Genomic DNA, 24073 nt, shown 5'->3' on the forward strand with positions numbered 1-24073 from the left:
GCCTCTTGTTTGAAATGTGAAAAAAATACTCTGCTAATTACCATACCACATCACAAGAAAGTGTGTGAAGTACATTATATAGTATATTTTACTCTTCTTAACTCATTCTACTTATTAGAATATTGAAATATTTTTAAGGACCTTTTTGTTGACATAAAACTGTAGGTCTTTCTCTGATTTTAGATCATCTGAACTGAAGAGTTACGATATGATATGACAAAGGCCTGTAACCTTTGTCTTTTGTCCATTGGCATTGCTGTCTGTCGGGTTTGAACTTTTCCCATTTTGAAGTCATCTGACCTGAAGGGTCAGGGTGACCTATAGCCATCGTGCTCTGTCTGCCGCCATCTGCCTTAAAACTTTTACTTTCAAAGCAATACTCCTCCCTAACCCAAAATTTAAAGTGGATTACTACCAAATTTGGTGTGAAACACTAATTGGAAGGGGGATAATATTTTATATAAATGAGGCAGGTCTAACCCCTTGGGACAGAGGAACAGGATCCAAAAAGGGGAACTTCGCTGTAATTTATAAGTAAGACATCACCGGGTGAGACCTGGCTTTAAATTTTAAAACACACAAAAGGTCTATAGATGGAAGATGGTTTGTTAGACTTCGATGAAAGTTAGATGACCGTTACAGGCCTTGGGCCTCTTCAATGTTTGCTAAATTTTTTCTCAAGTTAACCAGTGGGATTCAGCTCAAACCTTTTTTGAAATGATCCTGAGATGGTCTTGACCAAGTCTTGTTATTTTTCAGGTCTGAAATCCAATTCAATATGAGCATTGTGACTGCCATCTTGAAAAAAAAAAATACATTTTAAATTTCTCAAAATCTTTGACTAGTGCCATTGAGCTGAAAATTGGTGGGGGTGTTGAGGAATGGAAGCAGACAAACTGTTGTTTTTCAGTCTCACCAAAACTTATATATGGCAGTCACAGCTGCCAATCTGTAACATGATTGCACAATAATCGTCAGTGGTCTTCTCATGTTCCACCAGTTGCTAGCTAGCTGTATAATAGATGTTTATGGATAATTATCTCCCCTTGAGCATAGATTTTAGGTGATGACTGTCAGTCTGATATGTACAATTTCAGTGGTAAGTAAGAACCTAAACAATGAGAAATTGTGTTATTTAGATGGTGACTAGATTTACATGGCAAAGTACTAGTGTAATCAGTTTTTAGCTGGTGATTTACCTTTTCTACCTTGTGTAGGTACAAAAGGATAGTTGATATCACTATTTTCAGGGTAAGGTCTTTATTTACAGAACCATCTAATTTGTAATGAGCATATGCTTGTCAATGAAACAAGATCCGGATATAGATGTCTTACATTGCCTGGTTATACCCCCAAGTGATTTATAACCATCAGGTGTATGTTACAATTGTTCACAGCTCCTATTGAATCTACGATTAATGTACTTTATGCTAACTTAGTATCGATGTACAACATGTATTGAGTTTAGATGCAGGAATATATAAATATCATATTCCAGGTTATATGTTAATTCATGACCAGCACAGGTGTTCGAATGCATATATGGTACAGTTTCAAATTTTCTGACAAATTTTAAAGTAGAAGTAGAACTGATACTGACAATTGAACTATTTTACCAACGTCCGGCATATTACATTAATTATGTTGTACACAAAGTTTAACAATTATTGTGTCACTCATAGCTTAGCTTCCTAAATTGTAGTCAGGATTAAACCATGTGCATATATATATATACGTACCATGTCAAAAAATGAAATTATAGTATTTAAAGAAAAGAATGTCATCAATTGATCTGCTTGACTGTAGCTGGTACTAGTACTGATAGCAAAAGAAATGTATAAAATAAAAAAAGCGGACCAGTGCATATTTACATACCTAGTATGATGCATGTGAATGGTTTTGTTAGTTTTGAAAGATTTTTCTGAATTGTTCTCTGTGCATTAACTGCATTTTAATAAAATAAAGTCAACGTCATAAACTTTGAAAGTTGATAACTAAATTCATGTAAAAATATTTGGGATTAGTTAAAAAGAATTACCTGTGTACATGTCCAATGCTATTTTTAGCAAGTTTCTTCTTCTGGAATACCTGGTCTTCTTATTATTGTACCCGTTTTTTGTTCATATATTTTGCTGACTTCGCTTCAGTTTAGAGTTTATGGTTTCTTCATGCATGAGTCCAATTTTCTAGTTTTGTGGATTGACCACAGTAGATTACAAATTTATATACACAGAAACACTGGCAGGTAGCCTACAGAGGGTTTAAAAACAGAAAAATTCTCAAAATTGACTGCAAGCAATCCGCAGGAAGTTACAGTGTATAATTAGACAAGAATGAGTTGATGTACATTTAATTTAGACTGTTTGAAAAACTATTTTCAGTTAAGATCCTCATAGATTATCAATTACAGGTGTAAAATTCTCTTAATTATACCAAAAAATAGTGTTTTCCTAAGGATAGATATATACAGTGGAACTTCGTTAACTCGAACTCGGAAAACTCGAATACCCCGCTTAACTCGAAGTACCTCGTCAGTCCCGGCCGAATTCTCTCTTTATCTTAGTAAAGAAAACTCGGAAAACTCGAAAAACTCGGATAATACGAAGTGAAAATTTGGTCCAAACAATAGAAATCCTATTTGAAATGATCGAATAACTCCGAAGTATAATTTTCGTGTCCAGCAACGATCGGTGGTAAATGCCGACATTTTTTAACAGCTAAATTACGTTTGTAATACAGTACTGAATATATCGGCACTACAAACCTACATGCTATTATAAGTGTTTCATAAATTCATTAAAGAAATTGCCGGTTGAATCTTATAAAAACAACTCTTGGTGATAAAAGTACTGCTTTACTGACATCAGGTAATTTCCTAAGGCGGTCACCTATATTAGTACACACGATAGTCAAGAACTCATCTACCCGCTTGCTCAAGCGGAACTAATCTCTGACACATCGGTAGATCTACTCGGCTGATGTTTTTACAGGTTTAGAAATGAAACGAAACAATAGCGTAATTACTGCCGAGGTGTTCAGAGTACGACTGTAACTGTCAGCGCTGTCTATTAATCGGATAACATGCCAACTCAGTAACAGTAACATTTTATATGCACATGGGCAGCCCAACTTCCGGTGCTAATACACATGGAAATTGCGTGGTTATCAATAAAACGTAAGTAGGCCTATCAAACAGCATTTTGTATGTCCAATATAAGGTAATGGTTCCGTTACGTTTTACATACAATCTGTGTTAAACTTAATCGGTTATTTGATTTGACATGAATAAATTGTTATTCTGTCGAATTCCGTTTTATCGTTATTCCTTTTGCAAACATGACTTGCACGTCAGATCGTTATTGAAGTGACTAAGTGAAAGAAACTTTATCGTGACTGTATATCGGCAAAACTACACCAAACTACAAGTGACAGAACGAAACATTACATATATATTTACATGTATTGACCAGTCTTCACACTAAACTGATGAGCGACAGAGCGGAGTTATAATGATTATATATTGTTGACAAATATTGACCAAACTTTTCACCAAAAATGATAACTCGCTTAATTCGAACACTCGGATAACTCCCCGTCGACTTCGAGTTAACGAAGTTCCACTGTATATATATATGCGACTTATAGCTTATCTTCTTCTGAGGTTTAATTTTTCCACACATCAGCATAATAATTTACTTAAGTTGTATAGAGGTATGATACTAAGAGTGAGCACAGCTAAGAAATCTTTGATAACTTGATTTCTTGGCATGCCTTTTAATTAGACTGAATTACTTGTATTTTTTTAAGCATGTATCGTGGTTATAAATACACTGCATTGATGATTTATTATTGTTTCTAAATACGGCATAAAAGTAAGGTGATATTGTGGCTATGTTATTGATGGCAAGGCTATGGATGTGTCGAGTCCTGTCTCCCAAAGTATGTGTACAGATATCACTTCCTGTACTGATCGAAAACAGGAAGTCTACATTTCTGGTCTGTTTGTACATGCTTTGTATTGCTGTTAGTCCCTGTTGTGTTAAGTGAACTTTTTGGTACCATACATATGTAAGAAAATGTCCCTGTTGTATATTAAAGCTTGCAGGAAAGGTGTTGGCAGTTTTACTGCAACACCAGTACACAGCTAATCCTAGCTAGGGTATGTGGGCAGATAGATGTAGACCTGGTTAGAGATGGTTCTAGGGAGTGTAGGAGTGTTGACAATTATCCAAGTACACGTGTCTGTAGTGGAGGATGTAATCTATCCCCATCTGATACAGAAAACACAATGGTAGATCCCATCCAAGTTTTTATTCATCTCGCTGGAAATTTAGTTTAGCTCTCTATATTAACAGAGTTGTCTCCCTTCATTTGGGAATTCTCAATAAATGCTTTTGAACTGCTGCTGTTTTTTTTTTTTGTATATATGGAATTGGATCCCTAATAAATGGCACTGCATATACATACCAATCGGGTAATTAAGTGGCATGGATGGTGTGTACATATCTCAATATTGTTTGTTGACTTCTGGTGAGGATTGGAGTTTCTGTAGCTATATTTATAAATATTGGTTATGTCTGCCTGTCATAATGCTAAAGACAGGACAGGTAATAATATTACCATAGTATATGTACGTAAATCAGCAATCAACAGTTCTCCCATGGAAGAATATGTAACATGCTTGAGATGTTGTTTACGTAGTGTGCCAGTAAATGCATACTTTTTCCTCAATTGAACATCTAGGACAATATTCTTGAAACAACAGTGAAAGTTGGGTGTTATGTGGTTATCTACTGTACAGGAGCTAGCGGTCTCCATGTAGCTAGTGTATGTTGTACTATTATAATCGCCCTGGATCAAAAGACACAGGAAGTGTTTTACTTCTGGCCTCAGATCGGGTTTTAAATCAGTTACATTATCTAACATAGGGAAGTACATTTGTAGGTCTTGTAGGACTGGCTTAGGCAAAACACTACAGCACAGTTAATGTATTTGATGCTTCCCTAGACAGCTCTAGACAACAGTTATTTTATCAGTTGGGGGGGTGACCTAACCTTGCATATGTGCATTGCTGGTATTTAGACTACTTAGACGTGGTACCTGGTGTGTGGTTGAGTGGGCATTACACTGGTGGACAGCTGATGAAAGGTTCCAATGGAGTGCAATATCTAAAAACCTGATGATGAGGTTCAAGTTGCAAAACAACATTGTTAACAATGTTTCCATGGAGATGTCATCAGGTAAGGTTATTCATCAGGTGATAATTAGTTTATGTTGGTTTGATTTATAATGAGATTTCTAGTAAGTATAGCACACAGTTTTACATGCACATCATTTCTACAAATCAGTTTACATATAACTGACCATGAAGTCTAACACCCCTATTTCTAAGCTTTGTCTTGGGGCATACGTGTGTAAGTAGGTAGTTAATTGGTACAGAACACCTATGAATGACTTAGCATGGTATGCATCATCGAAGTGGTACAGTCTTCAACTTTAATAGAAGTATATAGCTAGCTCTAGAAAGCTGTATTTTTGTATCTGAATTTGCATGAGGCTGTGAATGTGTTATTTTTGCATCAGACAAATTTACACACTAAAAGGAAGCAAATTGTAGATAACTATTCATTTTAAAACACATTATTGATGTCCTGAATTAAGTCAACAGGAACTGGTTTATATTTAAAATCATTGTTCTTATTTTCATTTGTAAAAACCTTTCAATTTTGCAATAGAATAAATACCCCTTATAGCGCCCCATAAGCACACAGATGTATCGACAGGCCGGATGCTGGTCAGTGTCAATATTTTAATGACAGCATTGTGAAATGATATATGACATATGTTTGCAATCAGTATTAGAACTTATTATTTAGTTTAATTATTATCTAGACTCTGCATTCTATGTATTCATTAACTTCCATAATATTAACACTGCTTCAATTTAATACCGGATATCCTGACCAGTTAAAATGGATCACTTCTTCAAACTGAACCTTCCCTATAGCTAACATAGTCAAATATTCATGTACCATCTGCATTATTGGTTTAGAGAAGTTCCGCTGTAGTTGGTAATATGGACTCAGGTTTGCCTGGTGTCAACATAATGTAACTGTAGGTTGTGTGTAATGATACTCCATCCGAACGCCATGATATTTCAGTGGGTTAACACTGGATTAGATTAAGTGGTCCCATCATTCATGGAAACTAATCAGGACCAACTTGCTGTAGTTTTGAGGATACAAATCCTTAACTGGAGAATCAAATAGTGAACAACTTACTTTATTTTAATACAATGTATTGAATAATATAGCAAACATTCAATATTACAGTTTAAAATACTATATATTTTTGCAACCTTTTGGTTTTGGGAAGTCCATGAAGGCTTAAAAGAAAAATTTATTTATTTTAATTGTCATAGATCTAGACATGGGATGAACATCACATTAATTAGAGAGCCATTGTGTTTCTAATTATATTATCAACAGTTATACATGTGGAAACAACATGTGGAAACAAGGAATTTTGCCAGAAAAATCAAATTGATTTCAAACATGAAGTTATCCTAAAGAGTCTCCAATCATCAAGTCATTCTAGAGTCTCCAATCATCAAGTCATTCTAGAGTCTCCAATCATCAAGTCATTCTAGAGATTCCGATCATCAAGTCATTCTAGAGAGTCTCCAATCATCAAGTCATTCTAGAGTCTCCAATCATCAAGTCATTCTAGAGAGTCTCCAATCATCAAGTCATTCTAGAGTCTCTAATCATCGAGTCATTCTAGAGTCTCCAATCATCAAGTCATTCTAGAGTCTCCAATCATCAAGTCATTCTAAAGAGACTCCGATCATCAAGTCATTCTAGAGAGTCTCCAATCATCAAGTCATTCTAAAGAGACTCCGATCATCAAGTCATTCTAGAGAGTCTCCAATCATCAAGTCATTATAAAGAGTCTCCAATCATCAAGTCATTCTAGAGTCTCCAATCATCAAGTCATTCTAAAGAGACTCCGATCATCAAGTCATTCTAGAGAGTCTCCAATCATCAAGTCATTATAAAGAGTCTCCAATCATCAAGTCATTCTAGAGTCTCCAATCATCAAGTCATTCTAGAGTCAAATATCATCAAGTCATTTTAAAGAGCCTCTAATCATCAAGTCATTCTAGAGAGTCTCCCAATATCAAGTCATTCTAGAGAGTCTCCCAATATCAAGTCATTCAAGAGTCTCCAATCATCAAGTCATTATAAAGAGTCTCCCAATATCAAGTCATTCTAGAGAGTCTCCCAATATCAAGTCATTCTAGAGAGTCTCCCAATATCAAGTCATTCTAGAGAGTCTCCAAGCAATCATCAAGCCATTCTAAAGAGACTCCAATCATCAAGACATTCTAGAGTCCAATCATCAAGTCATTCTAGAGTGTCTTGAATCATCAGGTCATTCTTGAGAGTCTCCCTACACCTAATCACATAGGTGTCAACCATCCCGGATTACGCGGGAAGTGCCCGGAAAATCATTAAAATTTCTCTTAAATCCCGATTTGGTATAGTTCCCGAATCGGGGTTAAATTTCTCCCGGATTTGAGCAGTCATCCCTCATAAAACCCCGGAAATCTCAGACACTTCGACCCTGAACTGATCATGTAAATAAAACACCCCCAACACCTGTGTAGCTGCCCTGGCCTGGGGCTTGGTGAGAGAGGAGAGTTGGTCACCGTGGGTGCCTGCCGACCCGGTGTATACATTACAACTGTATGTGGCTTCATTTGACACCGTCAGTTAATTTTGTGATTACAACTAGGATACATCACTTCAAGAACAAACACTGGTTATATCTGTCAACAAGATTTACTCACATGAAAGCCAATAATGCCTTTCTTAATCGTAGCTGTCAGTACCAGCAGTTGTACTGCCGCCATCTTTAATTGGTTGATACTAATATAAAGTCGTAAACTGCCACAACAATCCGGATATAATTTGGGTCAGAAAAAAAATAAAAAACACTTTTAAGAAGTTTGTTTAATGTCACAATAGAACTAGTAGTAAAACAAAAATAATTAATAAATTACTCTGTAATTATTATTTGAGAAAGGAAGGGAGATAATGTGATAAATTCATTTAGAAATATTTCAGAACAAATTTTTTTTTTTTAAATCAGGAGATAATTAGTTACTTTTGTATACTGGTTGCAGATTTCAAGTTACTAAATCATTAATAATTCATTAAATACAGTTCCTCTCTATGAAATGGCTGAAAACATTTTTTAAAAGAATTAATTGTCTTTTTTCTATTTTGTTTTTTAAAAATTGTTATTATCATTTATTCTTTAAAATTAACCATTGTTGTCAAATTTTAATATTAAAATATGTAGCCTGAGGTAATTAACACCAGCTGAGGAACATCCTCTAAATGCAACAAAAATGTCACGATTGTTTTCACGCACTTTCTCCCTCATTTTGGATGTGGAATGAGGGAGATCTCCTTCATTGGAGGTTTCAGGGGTTGACATGTATGTAATCATTCAAGAGAGTTTCAATCATGAAGTCATTATAGGGTCTTTTTTTAACAGGAATACATGCAGATCAACTCCAGTAATATAAACTAAGGTGTGTCTTTCTGTTCTGATAAAATCAATCAAGCAAAAATAAAATGAATGTATGTACCATAATTATGAAGATAAAATCAATACTAGAAAATGGTGGTCTATTTTAGAATTTTCATAAAGGTACATTCATTTTTGCTTCAAGCTTGCACTAAAACCATGAAAATTTGAACCATCAGAAAACTAGCTTTTATCGTATAAGCTGATGAGAAGCTCATGCTATATACACTGTATGTAATTATGAGATTATTTTATTAATGAAATTCGTTCTTTTTTTTCTTTTTCTTTTTGAGAAATGAAAAAGTTTATTTCATTGAACATACTTTCTTCCCATTATTTCTGTGTGATTTTTCTCATGAAATTCAAGATTGCTCATTAAAAAAGTGAGTTGAATAAAATATAATTTTAAAACAACATGTTTTTAAAATGCCTGTCATTTCTGTTTTGTATTGCCTACCATTTTGTATTCAGAAAACAGATGGGGGGTGGGGGTACCAGTCATTCTCACTAATCAGGCCAATTTATATGCATGACTATAGTCAGAAGTTACCATAAAGTGATAGCAGAAATTTGTTTCCAAGCCTCATCAATAATAGATAGACATGTACCGATTCCACTTGTGTTCTGTCCATGGGCAATGTATCTTGATTGTGTAGAAGACACAGGCAGCTCCAGGCAGTGTATATTTGCTGAGTTTTGTTGGGGCGTATGGTTTGTGGACGCATAAGATTGAATTGGTTATTTGTGGATTCTGACACAATTTGAGGTAAGTTTTCATTGTTTATGTACATGTATATATATAGCCTATATGTAATAAGCAATTCAGGATGGTCTTGTCCAGTGTGGACTGTGTTGTATAATGTTAAGGTCTAGTCCAGTGTGGACTGTGTTGTCTGTCAGTGTTTGAGGATGTGTTATAAGGAATGTTAAGGTCTAGTCCTGTGTGGACTGTGTTGTCTGTCAGTGTTTGAGGATGTGTTATAAGGAATGTTAAGGTCTAGTCCTGTGTGGACTGTGTTGTCTGTCAGTGTTTGAGGATGTGTTATAAGGAATGTTAAGGTCTAGTCCTGTGTGGACTGTGTTGTCTGTCAGTGTTTGAGGATGTGTTATAAGGAATGTTAAGGTCTAGTCCTGTGTGGACTGTGTTGTCTGTGGTGTTTGAGGATGTGTTATAAGGAATGTTAAGGTCTAGTCCAGTGTGGACTGTGTTGTCTGTCAGTGTTTGAGGATGTGTTATAAGGAATGTTAAGGTCTAGTCCTGTGTGGACTGTGTTGTCTGTCAGTGTTTGAGGATGTGTTTTAAGGAATGTTAAGGTCTAGTCCAGTGTGGACTGTGTTGTCTGTCAGTGTTTGAGGATGTGTTATAAGGAATGTTAAGGTCTAGTCCTGTGTGGACTGTGTTGTCTGTCAGTGTTTGAGGATGTGTTATAAGGAATGTTAAGGTCTAGTCCAGTGTGGACTGTGTTGTCTGTCAGTGTTTGAGGATGTGTTATAAGGAATGTTAAGGTCTAGTCCAGTGTGGACTGTGTTGTCTGTCAGTGTTTGAGGATGTGTTATAAGGAATGTTAAGGTCTAGTCCTGTGTGGACTGTGTTGTCTGTCAGTGTTTGAGGATGTGTTATAAGGAATGTTAAGGTCTAGTCCAGTGTGGACTGTGTTGTCTGTCAGTGTTTGAGGATGTGTTATAAGGAATGTTAAGGTCTAGTCCTGTGTGGACTGTGTTGTCTGTCAGTGTTTGAGGATGTGTTATAAGGAATGTTAAGGTCTAGTCCAGTGTGGACTGTGTTGTCTGTCAGTGTTTGAGGATGTGTTATAAGGAATGTTAAGGTCTAGTCCTGTGTGGACTGTGTTGTCTGTCAGTGTTTGAGGATGTGTTAAGGAATGTTAAGGTCTAGTCCTGTGTGGACTGTGTTGTCTGTGGTGTTTGAGGATGTGTTATAAGGAATGTTAAGGTCTAGTCCTGTGTGGACTGTGTTGTCTGTCAGTGTTTGAGGATGTGTTATAAGGAATGTTAAGGTCTAGTCCAGTGTGGACTGTGTTGTCTGTCAGTGTTTGAGGATGTGTTATAAGGAATGTTAAGGTCTAGTCCTGTGTGGACTGTGTTGTCTGTCAGTGTTTGAGGATGTGTTATAAGGAATGTTAAGGTCTAGTCCAGTGTGGACTGTGTTGTCTGTCAGTGTTTGAGGATGTGTTATAAGGAATGTTAAGGTCTAGTCCAGTGTGGACTGTGTTGTCTGTCAGTGTTTGAGGATGTGTTACAAGGAATGTTAAGGTCTAGTCCTGTGTGGACTGTGTTGTCTGTCAGTGTTTGAGGATGTGTTATAAGGAATGTTAAGGTCTAGTCCAGTGTGGACTGTGTTGTCTGTCAGTGTTTGAGGATGTGTTATAAGGAATGTTAAGGTCTAGTCCAGTGTGGACTGTGTTGTCTGTCAGTGTTTGAGGATGTGTTATAAGGAATGTTAAGGTCTAGTCCTGTGTGGACTGTGTTGTCTGTCAGTGTTTGAGGATGTGTTATAAGGAATGTTAAGGTCTAGTCCTGTGTGGACTGTGTTGTCTGTCAGAGTTTGAGGATGTGTTATAAGGAATGTTAAGGTCTAGTCCTGTGTGGACTGTGTTGTCTGTCAGTGTTTGAGGATGTGTTATAAGGAATGTTAAGGTCTAGTCCTGTGTGGACTGTGTTGTCTGTCAGTGTTTGAGGATGTGTTATAAGGAATGTTAAGGTCTAGTCCTATGTGGACTGTGTTGTCTGTCAGTGTTTGAGGATGTGTTATAAGGAATGTTAAGGTCTAGTCCTATGTGGACTGTGTTGTCTGTCAGTGTTTGAGGATGTGTTATAAGGAATGTTAAGGTCTAGTCCTGTGTGGACTGTGTTGTCTGTCAGTGTTTGAGGATGTGTTATAAGGAATGTTAAGGTCTAGTCCAGTGTGGACTGTGTTGTCTGTCAGTGTTTGAGGATGTGTTATAAGGAATGTTAAGGTCTAGTCCTATGTGGACTGTGTTGTAAGGTCTAGTCCTATGTGGACTGTGTTGTCTGTCAGTGTTTGAGGATGTGTTATAAGGAATGTTAAGGTCTAGTCCTGTGTGGACTGTGTTGTCTGTCAGTGTTTGTTAGGATGTGTTATAAGGAATGTTAAGGTATAGTCCTGTGTGGACTGTGTTGTCTGTCAGTGTTTGAGGATGTGTTATAAGGAATGTTAAGGTCTAGTCCAGTGTGGACTGTGTTGTCTGTCAGTGTTTGAGGATGTGTTATAAGGAATGTTAAGGTCTAGTCCTGTGTGGACTGTGTTGTCTGTCAGTGTTTGAGGATGTGTTATAAGGAATGTTAAGGTCTAGTCCTGTGTGGACTGTGTTGTCTGTCAGTGTTTGAGGATGTGTTATAAGGAATGTTAAGGTCTAGTCCTGTGTGGACTGTGTTGTCTGTCAGTGTTTGAGGATGTGTTATAAGGAATGTTAAGGTCTAGTCCTATGTGGACTGTGTTGTCTGTCAGTGTTTGAGGATGTGTTATAAGGAATGTTAAGGTCTAGTCCTATGTGGACTGTGTTGTCTGTCAGTGTTTGAGGATGTGTTATAAGGAATGTTAAGGTCTAGTCCTGTGTGGACTGGTGTTGTCTGTCAGTGTCTTGAGGATGTTTTATAAGGAATGTGTAAGGTCCTGTCACCAGTGTGGACTGTGTTGTCTGTCCAGTGTTTGAGGATGTGTTAAGGTCTAGTCCTGTGTGGACTGTGTTGTCTGTCATGTGTGTGAGGACTGTGTTAAGGTCTTTCCTAGTCCTGTGTGGACTGTTGTTTGTCTGTCAGTGTTTGAGGATGTGTTATAAGGAATGTTAAGGTCTAGTCCTGTGTGGACTGTGTTGTCTGTCAGTGTTTGAGGATGTGTTATAAGGAATGTTAAGGTCTAGTCCAGTGTGGACTGTGTTGTCTGTCGGTGTTTGTTAGGATGTGTTAGCTAATCCAAGCAGTAGACAGATTATGTTAAGGTGGTGATGGCCTTGAATTACTTCAGGTTCATTTACAAGGCTTCCATTGATCAAACAAATCAGTTGTAAGAAGGAACAGAGGCACTGATCAAACAATTGTATAGCTAAGATTAAATTCATAGTGCTTGTGTATGCTTCTCAATGTTTGCCCTAAAACTGTTTGATCTAACTTTTAAATATTTACCAAACCAGTTGTCATGAGTTTCAAGTTATAATCATGTGCGACGATTTTTTTTTCTGCAGAATCCAAACAAATTAAATCTTTCTTTTTTCCATGTTTGGATTTAATAACATTAAAATCAATGATCGGCAAGATATCTATCTTTATTTTCTTTAATATTATGTCTAGATAGTTGTGTTTACATTTAGACAGATCAAGTTTATGTAGGGTTCCTGATGACATACATATGTAAGTATACAGCTACTTGTATTTCACATTAACCTGTTTTGGGTCAGTGACTGTTTGGTATCTGTGTAATGTACCTATAGGTGTTGTTGACATTGTAATTAGGCACGTATGTAGAAGATACTCTCCTGTCATTCAGAGTTGCTTCCTCAGACACATTAGTGTCATGCAGACTTTTATAAATATATTTATATACCTGTATTTCATTGGTACACACACTCATGTCAGTATTTGCCTGAATTACTATAATTAATGTTTGAAGCAATTTTGCTGCTGCCTCCTTTATGATATGTTATGTCAGGGCTAGAGAGATTTAAAGTTTAGACCCTTTATGATATGTTATGTCAGGGCTAGAGAGATTTAAAGTTTAGACCCTTTATGATATGTTATGTCAGGGCCAGAGAGATTTAAAGTTTAGACCCTTTATGATATGTTATGTCAGGGCCAGAGAGATTTAAATTTTAGACCCTTTATGATATGTTATGTCAGGGCCAGAGAGATTTAAAGTTTAGACGTATTGCTGTGTCTGTGTGTGCATACATTAGTAACTAAGTGATGCATGTGTTGGCAAGTTAAGCTTGTGTACAGATTCACACCATCATATAGCATCAAATTCTACAACTGATGATTAGTTAGTCATTGGTCAAGGTTAAGGGGTCTCAAACTTCATACTTTGCCACCTTTTGAAAACTTATTACCCTACATGAACCTACATGTAACATTAATTAATGATGGATTGTGACCAAAATATATCTGCTATAGCTTATAAAGTTAATAGTTGTGACATTTTGAAACTGAGAGACTGAAAATGTACAAGAAGAACTAGTCAGTTTGACAGGTTAAAATCTTTCACCTCACTGATGCCACCTTCTTGTTTATCTTGGGTGAAGTCCAATGTGATGTTCTTAAACAGAGGAACATTATATGCCAGCTTGTCTTTCAGTATTTAATTTTTCCTGAACATTCTGGAATTCATGCGGCATTTACTCTTAACCAACATGTGGAAGAAGTGGGAATGTTGCTATCAAGTAAAGAAAAATTCATGATTGGAAAATTAAATATTGTCACTCTTCTCATACACATCTAAGGTCAACTCTCCCTGATATACTCATTATATAATAAGATGAAATCAAATTTTGTTACATACATGTTGAGGCACCCAATCTATAAGGTCATGTATATATAGATGCTGTACGGAAGCAAGGTGCATGGCAGATGTCTAATCTTTCTCATTATAGATTCAGAATCTTGTTTTAGTCTGTACACACACCATGAATTCCAGTTTCTGGTTTTAGTTTATTATGCTGTGTGCATCATGTCATCGAAATGTTTGAATTGTTTCGTTAATGTTCTAGAAATTTTTACCAACATATCAGCGATGGGAATTGCTACACACTTTTCCAATTCCAAAGATACTCTAATCACTATATTATATATCACTATATTGGGCAGTAAGAAAATGGGTTTTATTGGCAGAACGAAAACATTTTTTTAAAATTCTTGTTTATACATCCACAGAGTACGCATTGTAATTATTCCTGTTCTCAATCAATAAATTAAGTTTTTTGGGTTTTACGTCATCCTGAAGGTGTCCTGTACATGCTCCTATGCATGTACATAATGAGTCTAGGAATGTCACTCGCTTCCATTTTGCTGTTGGATTTAAAATTCTATAAGATTATGATAATCCAAATAAAATCATTGATATTAGAAAGGATAATAACACTAATTAATTTCACATAAATCACAGGATGCCATTATAATCAATGGATAATTAGCTGTTTTCCATTTTCATTTTCTTAAAGGTTAACTCTGACATTAACAGTTACTCTTAAGAAATCAAAACCAGTTACAATTTGTAAATCATCCCTTTGAATGAGGATGTATGGATATCATCTGTTGAAAAGCATTCACAACTGTGTTATAATTCAGAGACGGATAGGTTCTTTCACCCCTGTATGATGCAGACAGAGAAATCTCATTCTGATTGTGAGAAAACAGAGTACTAAAACATTTCAATCTTTGTCTCTCATTTAGGAGTGATGTATTGTTTTTCTCCCACATTTTCCTGTCCTTAGATACACAAGGTGTAATAGTAAACATATACATCACAGCATCATAAATTAATGATGCATTGAATATGTGCAGGGAAACTGATGACGTTGCACGACAGAGATATATGTTAACAGGATGTGTGATGATGCCATCTTATTGTTAGTTGTGACATTTTCAGAATGAAATAATGTGAGCTGGTTAGAAAAAAAGACTATACTTACCTTTTTCCAGTGAAAAAGTGATATACCAGTAAAATGTGGGTGAAGTAGGATCTGCCAGTAATTATAGGTATAGAGTTGAATTTACTAGTATATAGAAGGCATAGGACAGAGAAACAAGGTAGATTTACAGTTGATTTACTAGTGTATAGAAGGCATAGGACAGAGAAACAAGGTCGATTTACAGTTGATTTACTAGTGTATAGAAGGCATAGGACAGTCAGAAACAAGGTAGATTTACAGTTGATTTACTCGTGTATAGAAGGCATAGGACAGTCAGAAACAAGGTAGATTTACAGTTGATTTAATTACTCCTGTATAGAAGGCATAGGGACAGTTAGAAACAAGGTAGATTTACAGTTGATTTACTAGTGTATAGAAGGCATAGGGACAGTTAGAAACAAGGCTGTTTTACAGATTAGATAGCATTTGAATTAAGCCACAGTTAAGTTGCTATAGTTACCAGAAAATAATGCCAGAACCCAACATTTATGTGATTTACAAAGGATTCAGGTCGGACAGAGTCCAGATTACACATAGTCCAGCTTTACATGGTTAACTGGAGTTGTGTCCAACGATCACACATTAATTACCATTGGCACCAGAAGAAAAACATCAACAGACTTTGTATTGATTTTGAACAGATTTCTCACACAAATGCCAAAGGCATCAGCTTTGAATCCACGCAATTACATTCAGGAAAATCCATGTTTGTTACAGTAAATTTTTTTGCCAACAACAGAGAAAAAAGCTGTATCATTTTGTTGTATTTATTTGATGGTAAAAGTTTAAATAATGATGCAGATGCTGTGTTGCTGATAGGGCTATAGAGAATTGTAAGAGGTTTTCGAATTTGAATTGAATTTTTATCTCCATCCCTTGAAACAGTCCAACCCACTTTATGCAAACTTTGATGATGCAAAAGCTTGCTTTATACAAATGAAAATCAAATCCCCTGCAAACTGTGTGAAATATGCTTATATTGTTTACCCACTTAAAATGAATCGGTTACAACGAAAACCGTGGTAATTATACACAGACATGCCAGGGTCCCTTGACCACTGTTTGTGTTGTTTTAAATCCACATAATACGAAGTGTCAAAGTAAGAGTCAGCCAAGTGTGACGCAGGTAAGTGTTCCATGACCTTTGTCTCGTACTGACCCACACGCTCTATAGAAAGTGTAGACAGCTGTAGGCAGGTATACAAGTAATGAGTAGTGTTCAATTAAACAATGTTAACCATTGTAGATTACGGAGGCTACTTCTAGATCCATTATGTGTAAGATTGGATTTACATGGTATAGATACGAGGACACCAGTGATGAAAGATATCAATTCATATCATTGGTGCTGTTTAAGGGGAGGTAACTGGCAAGGTGGGGTTAGGCCTACCACAACAAGCTGATTATGATGTGGGTGTGGCACATATTTGCCTGCCCCCTGGTGGTGGAGTCATCATCAGTGTTTGTGGGCAGCAAAGGACCATATTGATTATGGAGATTTCAACAAGGAATCCTTTTGGCATCAGTACAGATTTAGCATTGTTATGTTTGTGGTGTATTATTTATTTCCTAAGCTTTTGCCCTGGTCTGTTGAGAATAGGGAAGTGTGTTTTCGCTTAGTCAGCATCTTTGAGGAAGTGAGATACTGTTGGATCATGGTGTTAATTTTGGTTTCAAGACTTCTGTCATCAACTCTGATTCACATTTCTGCTGTGAATGAATTTCAAAATGTTGTTTATACTTGCAGAGCTTGTTTTCAGAATATAATTTCATACAGGAGTAATTTCAGGCTTGCAGGGATTTAGGAAAGAAAGTAATTAATATTTGACGAAGATTTCAAAATTAAATAATAGCATTAATATTTTGGAGCAAAAGCCAATTTAAATGCTCTGTGTTTATCTTGGGAAAGCCGGTTGAGGAAAATCAATAGGATACAGAGCATTCCTGCAGCATCTGTCTCCTGTGTCTCATGCCTGTCCTTAACCTGGTACACTCTGTTCATAATGTTTCCAGGGACTCGCAAACATCTCGTCATAATGTTTCCAAGGCATCGCAAACATCCCCTGTAGGTTTTCTGTACTGTATAGACCAAATATTTACTCTATTTCATTTATAATTATAATAAGTACACCTATCAGATAAAAGCATCTTGTCATGGCTGAGAATATCTTTGTATGTCTCCTGTCATGTACAGGTATCTTACTTATGACTATATCTCTTTATGTGTCTCTTGATAAGTACAAAGGCGTCTGAGTTATGACTTGATTTCATTGTGTGTGTCTGATGAGGTCAGTGTGGCTCAATTTACTCATGAGTCTCTTGTCGGGTACATACATCTTACTTTTGATTCAACCTCCTCATATAATTCCTCCTTTTAGCTGCAAAGAAATTTCAGTTGACTCATTTTCATTGTATGTCTCCTGTTGGGTACAGACATCTTAGTTGTGACTCGGTTTCATTGTGTGTCTCCTGTTGGGTACAGACATCTTAGTTGTGACTCGGTTTCATTGTATGTCTCCTGTTGGGTACAGACATCTTAGTTGTGACTCGGTTTCATTGTGTGTCTCCTGTTGGGTACACATATCTTAGTTATGACTCAATTTCATTGTGTGTCTCCTGTTGGGTACAGACATCTTAGTCGTGACTCAATTTCATCATGTGTCTCCTGTTGGGTACAGACGTCTTAGTTGTGACTCGGTTTCATTGTGTGTCTCCTGTTGGGTACAGACATCTTAGTTGTGACTCGGTTTCATTGTGTGTCTCCTGTTGGGTACAGACATCTTAGTTGTGACTCGGTTTCATTGTGTGTCTCCTGTTGGGTACAGACATCTTAGTTGTGACTCGGTTTCATTGTGTGTCTCCTGTTGGGTACAGACATCTTAGTCGTGACTCAGTTTCATTGTGTGTCTCCTGTTGGGTACAGACATCTTAGATGTGACTCAGTTTCATTGTGTGTCTCCTGTTGGGTACAGACATCTTAGATGTGACTCGGTTTCATTGTGTGTCTCCTGTTGGGTACAGACATGTTAGTTGTGACTCAGTTTCATTGTGTATCTCCTGTTGGGTACAGACATCTTAGATGTGACTCAGTTTCATTGTGTGTCTCCTGTTGGGTACAGACATCTTAGATGTGACTCGGTTTCATTGTGTGTCTCCTGTTGGGTACAGACATCTTAGTTGTGACTCAGTTTCATTGTGTATCTCCTGTTGGGTACAGACATCTTAGATGTGACTCAATTTCATTGTGTGACTGTTGTTGGGTACACATATCTTAGTTGTGACACAATTTCATTGTGTGTCTCCTGTTGGGTACAGACATCTTAGTTGTGACTCAATTTCATCATGTGTCTCCTGCTGTCATGTAAAGACATGTTGTGACTTAATCTCCTCAGATGCCTTTTTTAGGTACAAAAACATTTTATAGTGACTCAATTTTATTGTGTCTCCTGTTGGGTACAGACATCTTAGGTGTGACTCAATATCCCCTAGTGTATATATATATATGGTATATATATATCCTGTCAATAACACCCTATGGTCATTGACACGTTGTGCCTCTTTAGGAATGGTAGATCTAATTGTAGGACAGTGTTATAGGTAGTATTACCCATGCTCCTGTAGATATTGATCATCTCAGAATAACAGAGAGTGTGTGTATGTCAGATTGAACAGTGAGCAACATCACAGGCACCAGCCATTTGTACAGTGGGCTGAAAGGCTCTGAGGTGGGCAGGCATCTCCAGGAACCTCCCCTCAATGCACAGGCTGAGTGTCCAACTGCTTCCCAACTATTGCATTGCACTGCACAGGAGGATTGTAGTGAGGGTTGCATAGTACAAGTACCATCTCATCTGTCCTGTGTTGTATGTGTGTGGATTGTTTCGACTTGGATGTACACACATGGTTGTGTGTTAGCTAGCTGTTGTAGTAGTTCTGCCATGTATATAGACTCCTGGTATGGAACACTATGTATATATAATGATCTGACAACTGGGGCCAGGTAACTCCCCCTACAACACACACCCTGGGCCAGAAAGTCCAGGTCAATCACAGCCCTAGGAAGGATTTTCATGAAATCTAGAGGTATGTATTGCTATTCCAGGCATGTGAAGGTCAAGGTGAAGTGATCACTCACCATTTTTGATGTTGCAGAGGCTGGTACATGTTCTGGTGTTATATAGCTTGTTATATAGCTGGACACAGGTGAAGTGGTAATCAATATTTACAGCAATGTAGCGCCCTTATACAGGTTCCTGAAGTGAATGTCCTGGTCATTCAAAAATTCTAAAGAAGAAAAATGGTCAGTTTCAATGAGGTTAGACAGTTCTTGGTGTATGGTTGATGACCATCTAGACATGATTAGGACAATAATTTGAAAAGATATAGAATCCTTTTTCATTGGTAAATATACACACATTTTATTGAGGTATTTTCTAGTCATTCTGACAAGATATTTTCAAAGTAAAAATTGCTTTTTAAATAAGTAGCATCAATTTTGCGTATGTGAAAAATAAATTTCAAAAGAATGCATTGTTGAGCTATTGGCAAAAAGGTTATAATCAATATATATGAGTTTTATTTGGGATAGAATAGAATTATGCAAAGGAGAGCCCTTTCTTATGTGTAATCAATAGATAAACGTTATAGAGCATTGAGATCAGCAAGACAATCCTTCACTAAGAAACGTATAGGGCTACATTTGTATGACTGCTGTTTGTCATATTTACCGGTAATTTGTGTTGATTTATTTTCAAAGCGTTCGAAAGAATTTAAGCATTATTTTCATTTTTTTTTTTTTTGAATTATTTAAGCAAACATTAGAAAAGCTTTGTGATTTTGTTTTTGGAATTATTTAAAAAGCTTTAGAAAAGCTTCATGAACAAAAATTTGTGATATTTAAATTTTCTGCCAAATTTCATGACACACTAAATGAGTGGCATCACAAAAAATATATCTTTTATAAAACAAAAATGGCAGGGCACTCATCCATTATTGAGCAACAAAAGGTCAAGGGTCACCAATCTTCAAACCAACACCTGTGACATTATTCACAATTATCACCAGTCTGCTATTTTTGGATAGCCTGTAAGGTGATAAGCAGAGGCCACATGTGGTGTTAGACAAAAAGTCAGTGTCTTAAATAGAAATTCTAAAGGAAAGTGAAGGTTGAGTTCATAGAATACATAATGACAAAATTATTATCATAACTGGTAACCTTGTTCTTCTAAAGAAATGGAAGTTAAGGGAAATGCAGATTGGTTGTATTTGATCAATTAGAATAACCACTTCATGTTTGAAAATTACATCATTATAGATTAATGATTTCAACAACATTATGTATGGCAGTTTATTATCAACTGGGATTTGTCCCTCTCACCAGGTCTGTTAGCCCAGTGTGTAGTACCATCTGTTTGTCCTTGACAAAGCAGCCAATCTGACAGGACCTCATGCCACATTGTGTATGATGGAGTAGGCATATATACAGCTCCCACAAATAATCATCCAAATCTGATTAGGCTACTAGATGTTTTATCTGTGGAATCCTACATTTATATAAAACCTGTGATCTGCTTCCACCAGCTGCCACCAAAATACTTTACTGATGGCCTGAACAACAAGTCCCATGCTAACTGTAAGTGTTTCATATGCAGGAAAAATCCATTGTGTGGGTTAATATTGACAGCAGTGTCTGACAAAAAAGGCCACATGTCAAATATCAATTGTATATAACATTTAGACTGGGTTGTGGTGTTTGGGTCTCTCTTGGTGAGCATTCACTACTAGTTCACTACTAATGTCGACTGTCCATCCTGCCATATACTCAGATATGTGGACGATGTATGTTGTGAACAGATGGAATCAGATCAAAGATATTTAAAGTGGCCATGGAAGTGATTCTATAGAGTAAGTAACATATTATTTAGTAAAAATAAAGTTGTAGAAATGCACTCAGAAATTGAAGATGTGTAGCAGCTAATGGATGTATTGATGTAAACTGTATATGAAACAGCTTTTCATTGGTTTCAATTGCCAGTTTCTTTTTCAACAGCAAATGCAATATGTCACAATTAGAAGGTGACCCTAACAAACAGTGACAGCTGGAGACATACATTCAGTGTCTGAAAGTAACTCTGAATTCTCCATAGACAATAGGTCTACAAAAAACTGAAATTCCATAGCCCAAGTAATTTTTCCATAGACCCATTTTTTACAACATGCTTTTTAGTAGCAGAGTGATAGTCGTTAAACTTATTGTGAAATAAGTGCAATGTCGTTAATGAAATAAAAAAATGAGAATCAATTGTAATTGTTAATAAGATTTTTATTTGCGATTGTTAATCAGTTCTTTTTTAAATTTTATTTCTTTGACCGTTTCGTGCTCAAGCTCAACCGCAGCCGCTTCCTTTAACACTTTGGTGAATGTGTCACCCATATTATCAAAGCCTGGCTCAAAATCCCCCTCAACATCTGAATCAACATCCTCTGAATCGGACTCCATCTGATGATCTATTTCAGCTTCTGCTTGTCCATCTCCTTCTATCACAGCTTCACCCTCTATTTCCTTTGAAGTTGATGCTGCCTTTAGTGCAGACCTCTCAAATTCTGGTCTCCTCATCCCTCCAGATGGTGTTTTCATCTGTTTAATGCAAACTTGCAGTGTTGGTTAAAATAATATTAATTAGTTAATAATAAGCCTTCTGAAGTTATCTTGAGAGGCTGATATGAACTAGTATGCTATAATGCACTATGCATAATTAATGTTATTGTTTTAAAGGACTTTGAAACACTTTCAATTGAAGTGACTTTAAACTAAAAGGTATTAAACTAACCAAAAACCTGTTAATGGCATCTTCTGGGTCAAATTGTTCAACAGAAGAAGTGAGCGACTTTACGATCATTACGTCAGTCATTGCCTCAATGGTAAGTCTGCACCTTTTGTCTAACAGATAAATGATAGGATAAATAATACATGAATCACAGAGTATGTAGACATTTCTCAAATTCTGACAAGAAACTCCAAATCATGGTTTAATATTCATTCATCAGATAATAATCAAATTAAAGCATAAAATATCTACAAGAAATAATCAAGTTCAAAATCAAATCACAACAGTACCTACATTTCATCACGTTGTCCTCGACCTCGTAACATAACCAGTCTCTTCCAACTGAACAAGCCAGTGGCATTGAAAAGTCCTTTCTCTGGTGTTGTCGTCATATGCCTTTCGTTTAGCATGTAACTGTGTCGCCGAGGAATAAGCAGAGGAATGTTTTCGCTTCGTATTTGGTTTAGCACCTTCATAATACTTTAACATGTGCGCCATGTTGTTTTGAATAACTGCGTCATGCAAACGCTTGCATCGTTCGGTGTCAAATCACTCAGACGCTTGAAGCAAATACACCCTGCTGACGCGCTTTTCTCGGAAGATTTACTTTTATTTTGAGCTCATTTATTACTGGATCATTAGTCAAAAGACAAGGAAAGATTTTGTTATGTGTCATGAGGAAAATTTAATATCAAGACTGAAAAATTGCATAGCCAATCGGTCCAACACAATGAATTTTTACATAGACCGATCAGATTTTCTGTGGCCTCGGGCCATCGGACCACCTTTACTTTCGAACACTGTACATTATAGTTTAATGTCAGTGGGTGTGCACAAAACATTTCCATAGGAATCTCATTAAATGAGTTGTGGATAGTATACTACATTGGTACAGTGGTGCCTCTCTTATGAGACCACCTATGGGACACGCATCAGATGGCCTTATAATGGGGGTGGTCTTTGTTGAGAGTTTTGTCATCTAATGATGTCAGTGAGGTCAATGATCACACAAGATAATATATATATTACATTATATACATAGACAATTCATTATGTTAAGTTAAAATGTGTTTTTCAATGTTCTCCGTTGTTTACTGTCAGTAATGTTCTGAATTTGGTTTACTTGTTGTAACGTTATGTGTAAATTATTTCACAAAATGAAAGTGTTAAGTTATATCTTTAATAATTAGCAAAATATGTAAATAGTCACAACTGAGTGCATGATACACAAATCACCCCCTCACCCCTGAAAACTGAAAATCGTGGATTTCTAATGTTAAAATAAGGACAATTTTGCAGGTACGGATAGCTGAAAAGCAACAACAAGAACAGTTATAGAAAAAAAATACTTTAATCTATTACTGTACTGTAAGCTGTTGAAGAGAAAATCGAAAATACTATATCAAAGCTCGGGATCTGAACTCGGGCGCAGCGTTTTACGGACATTGAATTCCGATGCAATCTTTCTTGCACTGCCACCATTGCGATTCATTTCTAAAGCTTCGATCTTTTGTTGAAGTGTCAAAACTTTTCATTTCTTGCTGGCTACTGAGGATGTTCAGCCATCTTTGATATAAATACAAGTCTGTTGCTTTCATTACCGACAACGATGCGAACACGTACCAGTAACATGGTAGGGGAGGTCACTCTAATAGGAAATTCATCTCTCTGTCTACCCATTGAATTTGTGAAAATCACAACAAACCATTTACTTGTCTACAAAAAGGTAGGAGCAATTATCTTGTTTGTAAAAACATTGTGCGCAAAACAGCTCCCAATTGCAAGCTGGCTATCGCAGTGTAAACAACCTGTCAATCCAATGAGTTAATTTTTACCTGGGTCTGTGAATTTCAATGAGCTGGACGTTACATGCTTTTATTATTGATTATTCTATGAGCTGGACCGTACATGCTTTTATTATTGATTATTCTATAATTTTAATATATTCTCAAAACGTTGTCAGAATCTTGGTCATTTACGAGAAGGATA

The 24073-nt window shown here is 36.5% G+C and overlaps 2 protein-coding genes across 2 annotated transcripts in view; one reads left to right on the forward strand and one right to left on the reverse strand.

Annotated features, from left to right (window-relative positions):
* Positions 1–24073, forward strand: part of LOC117333170 — a 75051-nt gene that overhangs the window by 4826 nt on the left and 46152 nt on the right.
* LOC117333169 lies at positions 21559–22883 on the reverse strand. Its single transcript, XM_033892327.1, has 3 exons — positions 22379–22883; positions 22088–22197; positions 21559–21894 (listed from the first exon to the last, which is right to left on the reverse strand). Exons 1-3 carry the CDS (start codon positions 22443–22445, stop codon positions 21580–21582), a joined length of 492 nt encoding a protein of 163 aa, XP_033748218.1. The 5' UTR covers positions 22446–22883; the 3' UTR covers positions 21559–21579.

The sequence above is a fragment of the Pecten maximus genome, chromosome 8, assembly GCF_902652985.1.
Source record: "Pecten maximus chromosome 8, xPecMax1.1, whole genome shotgun sequence".
Taxonomy (NCBI): Eukaryota; Metazoa; Mollusca; class Bivalvia; order Pectinida; family Pectinidae; genus Pecten; species Pecten maximus.

Excerpts from the sequence above, each read along its gene's own strand:
- LOC117333169 (XM_033892327.1), bottom strand. The coding sequence starts at position 22,445 with ATGCCACTGGCTTGTTCAGTTGGAAGAGACTGGTTATGTTACGAGGTC. Across the intron at positions 22,198-22,378 it reads CGAGGACAACGTGATGAAAT|ACAAAAGGTGCAGACTTACC; the intron begins GTAGGTACTGTT and ends TTTATCTGTTAG. Across the intron at positions 21,895-22,087 it reads ATGCCATTAACAGGTTTTTG|ATGAAAACACCATCTGGAGG; the intron begins GTTAGTTTAATA and ends TGCATTAAACAG.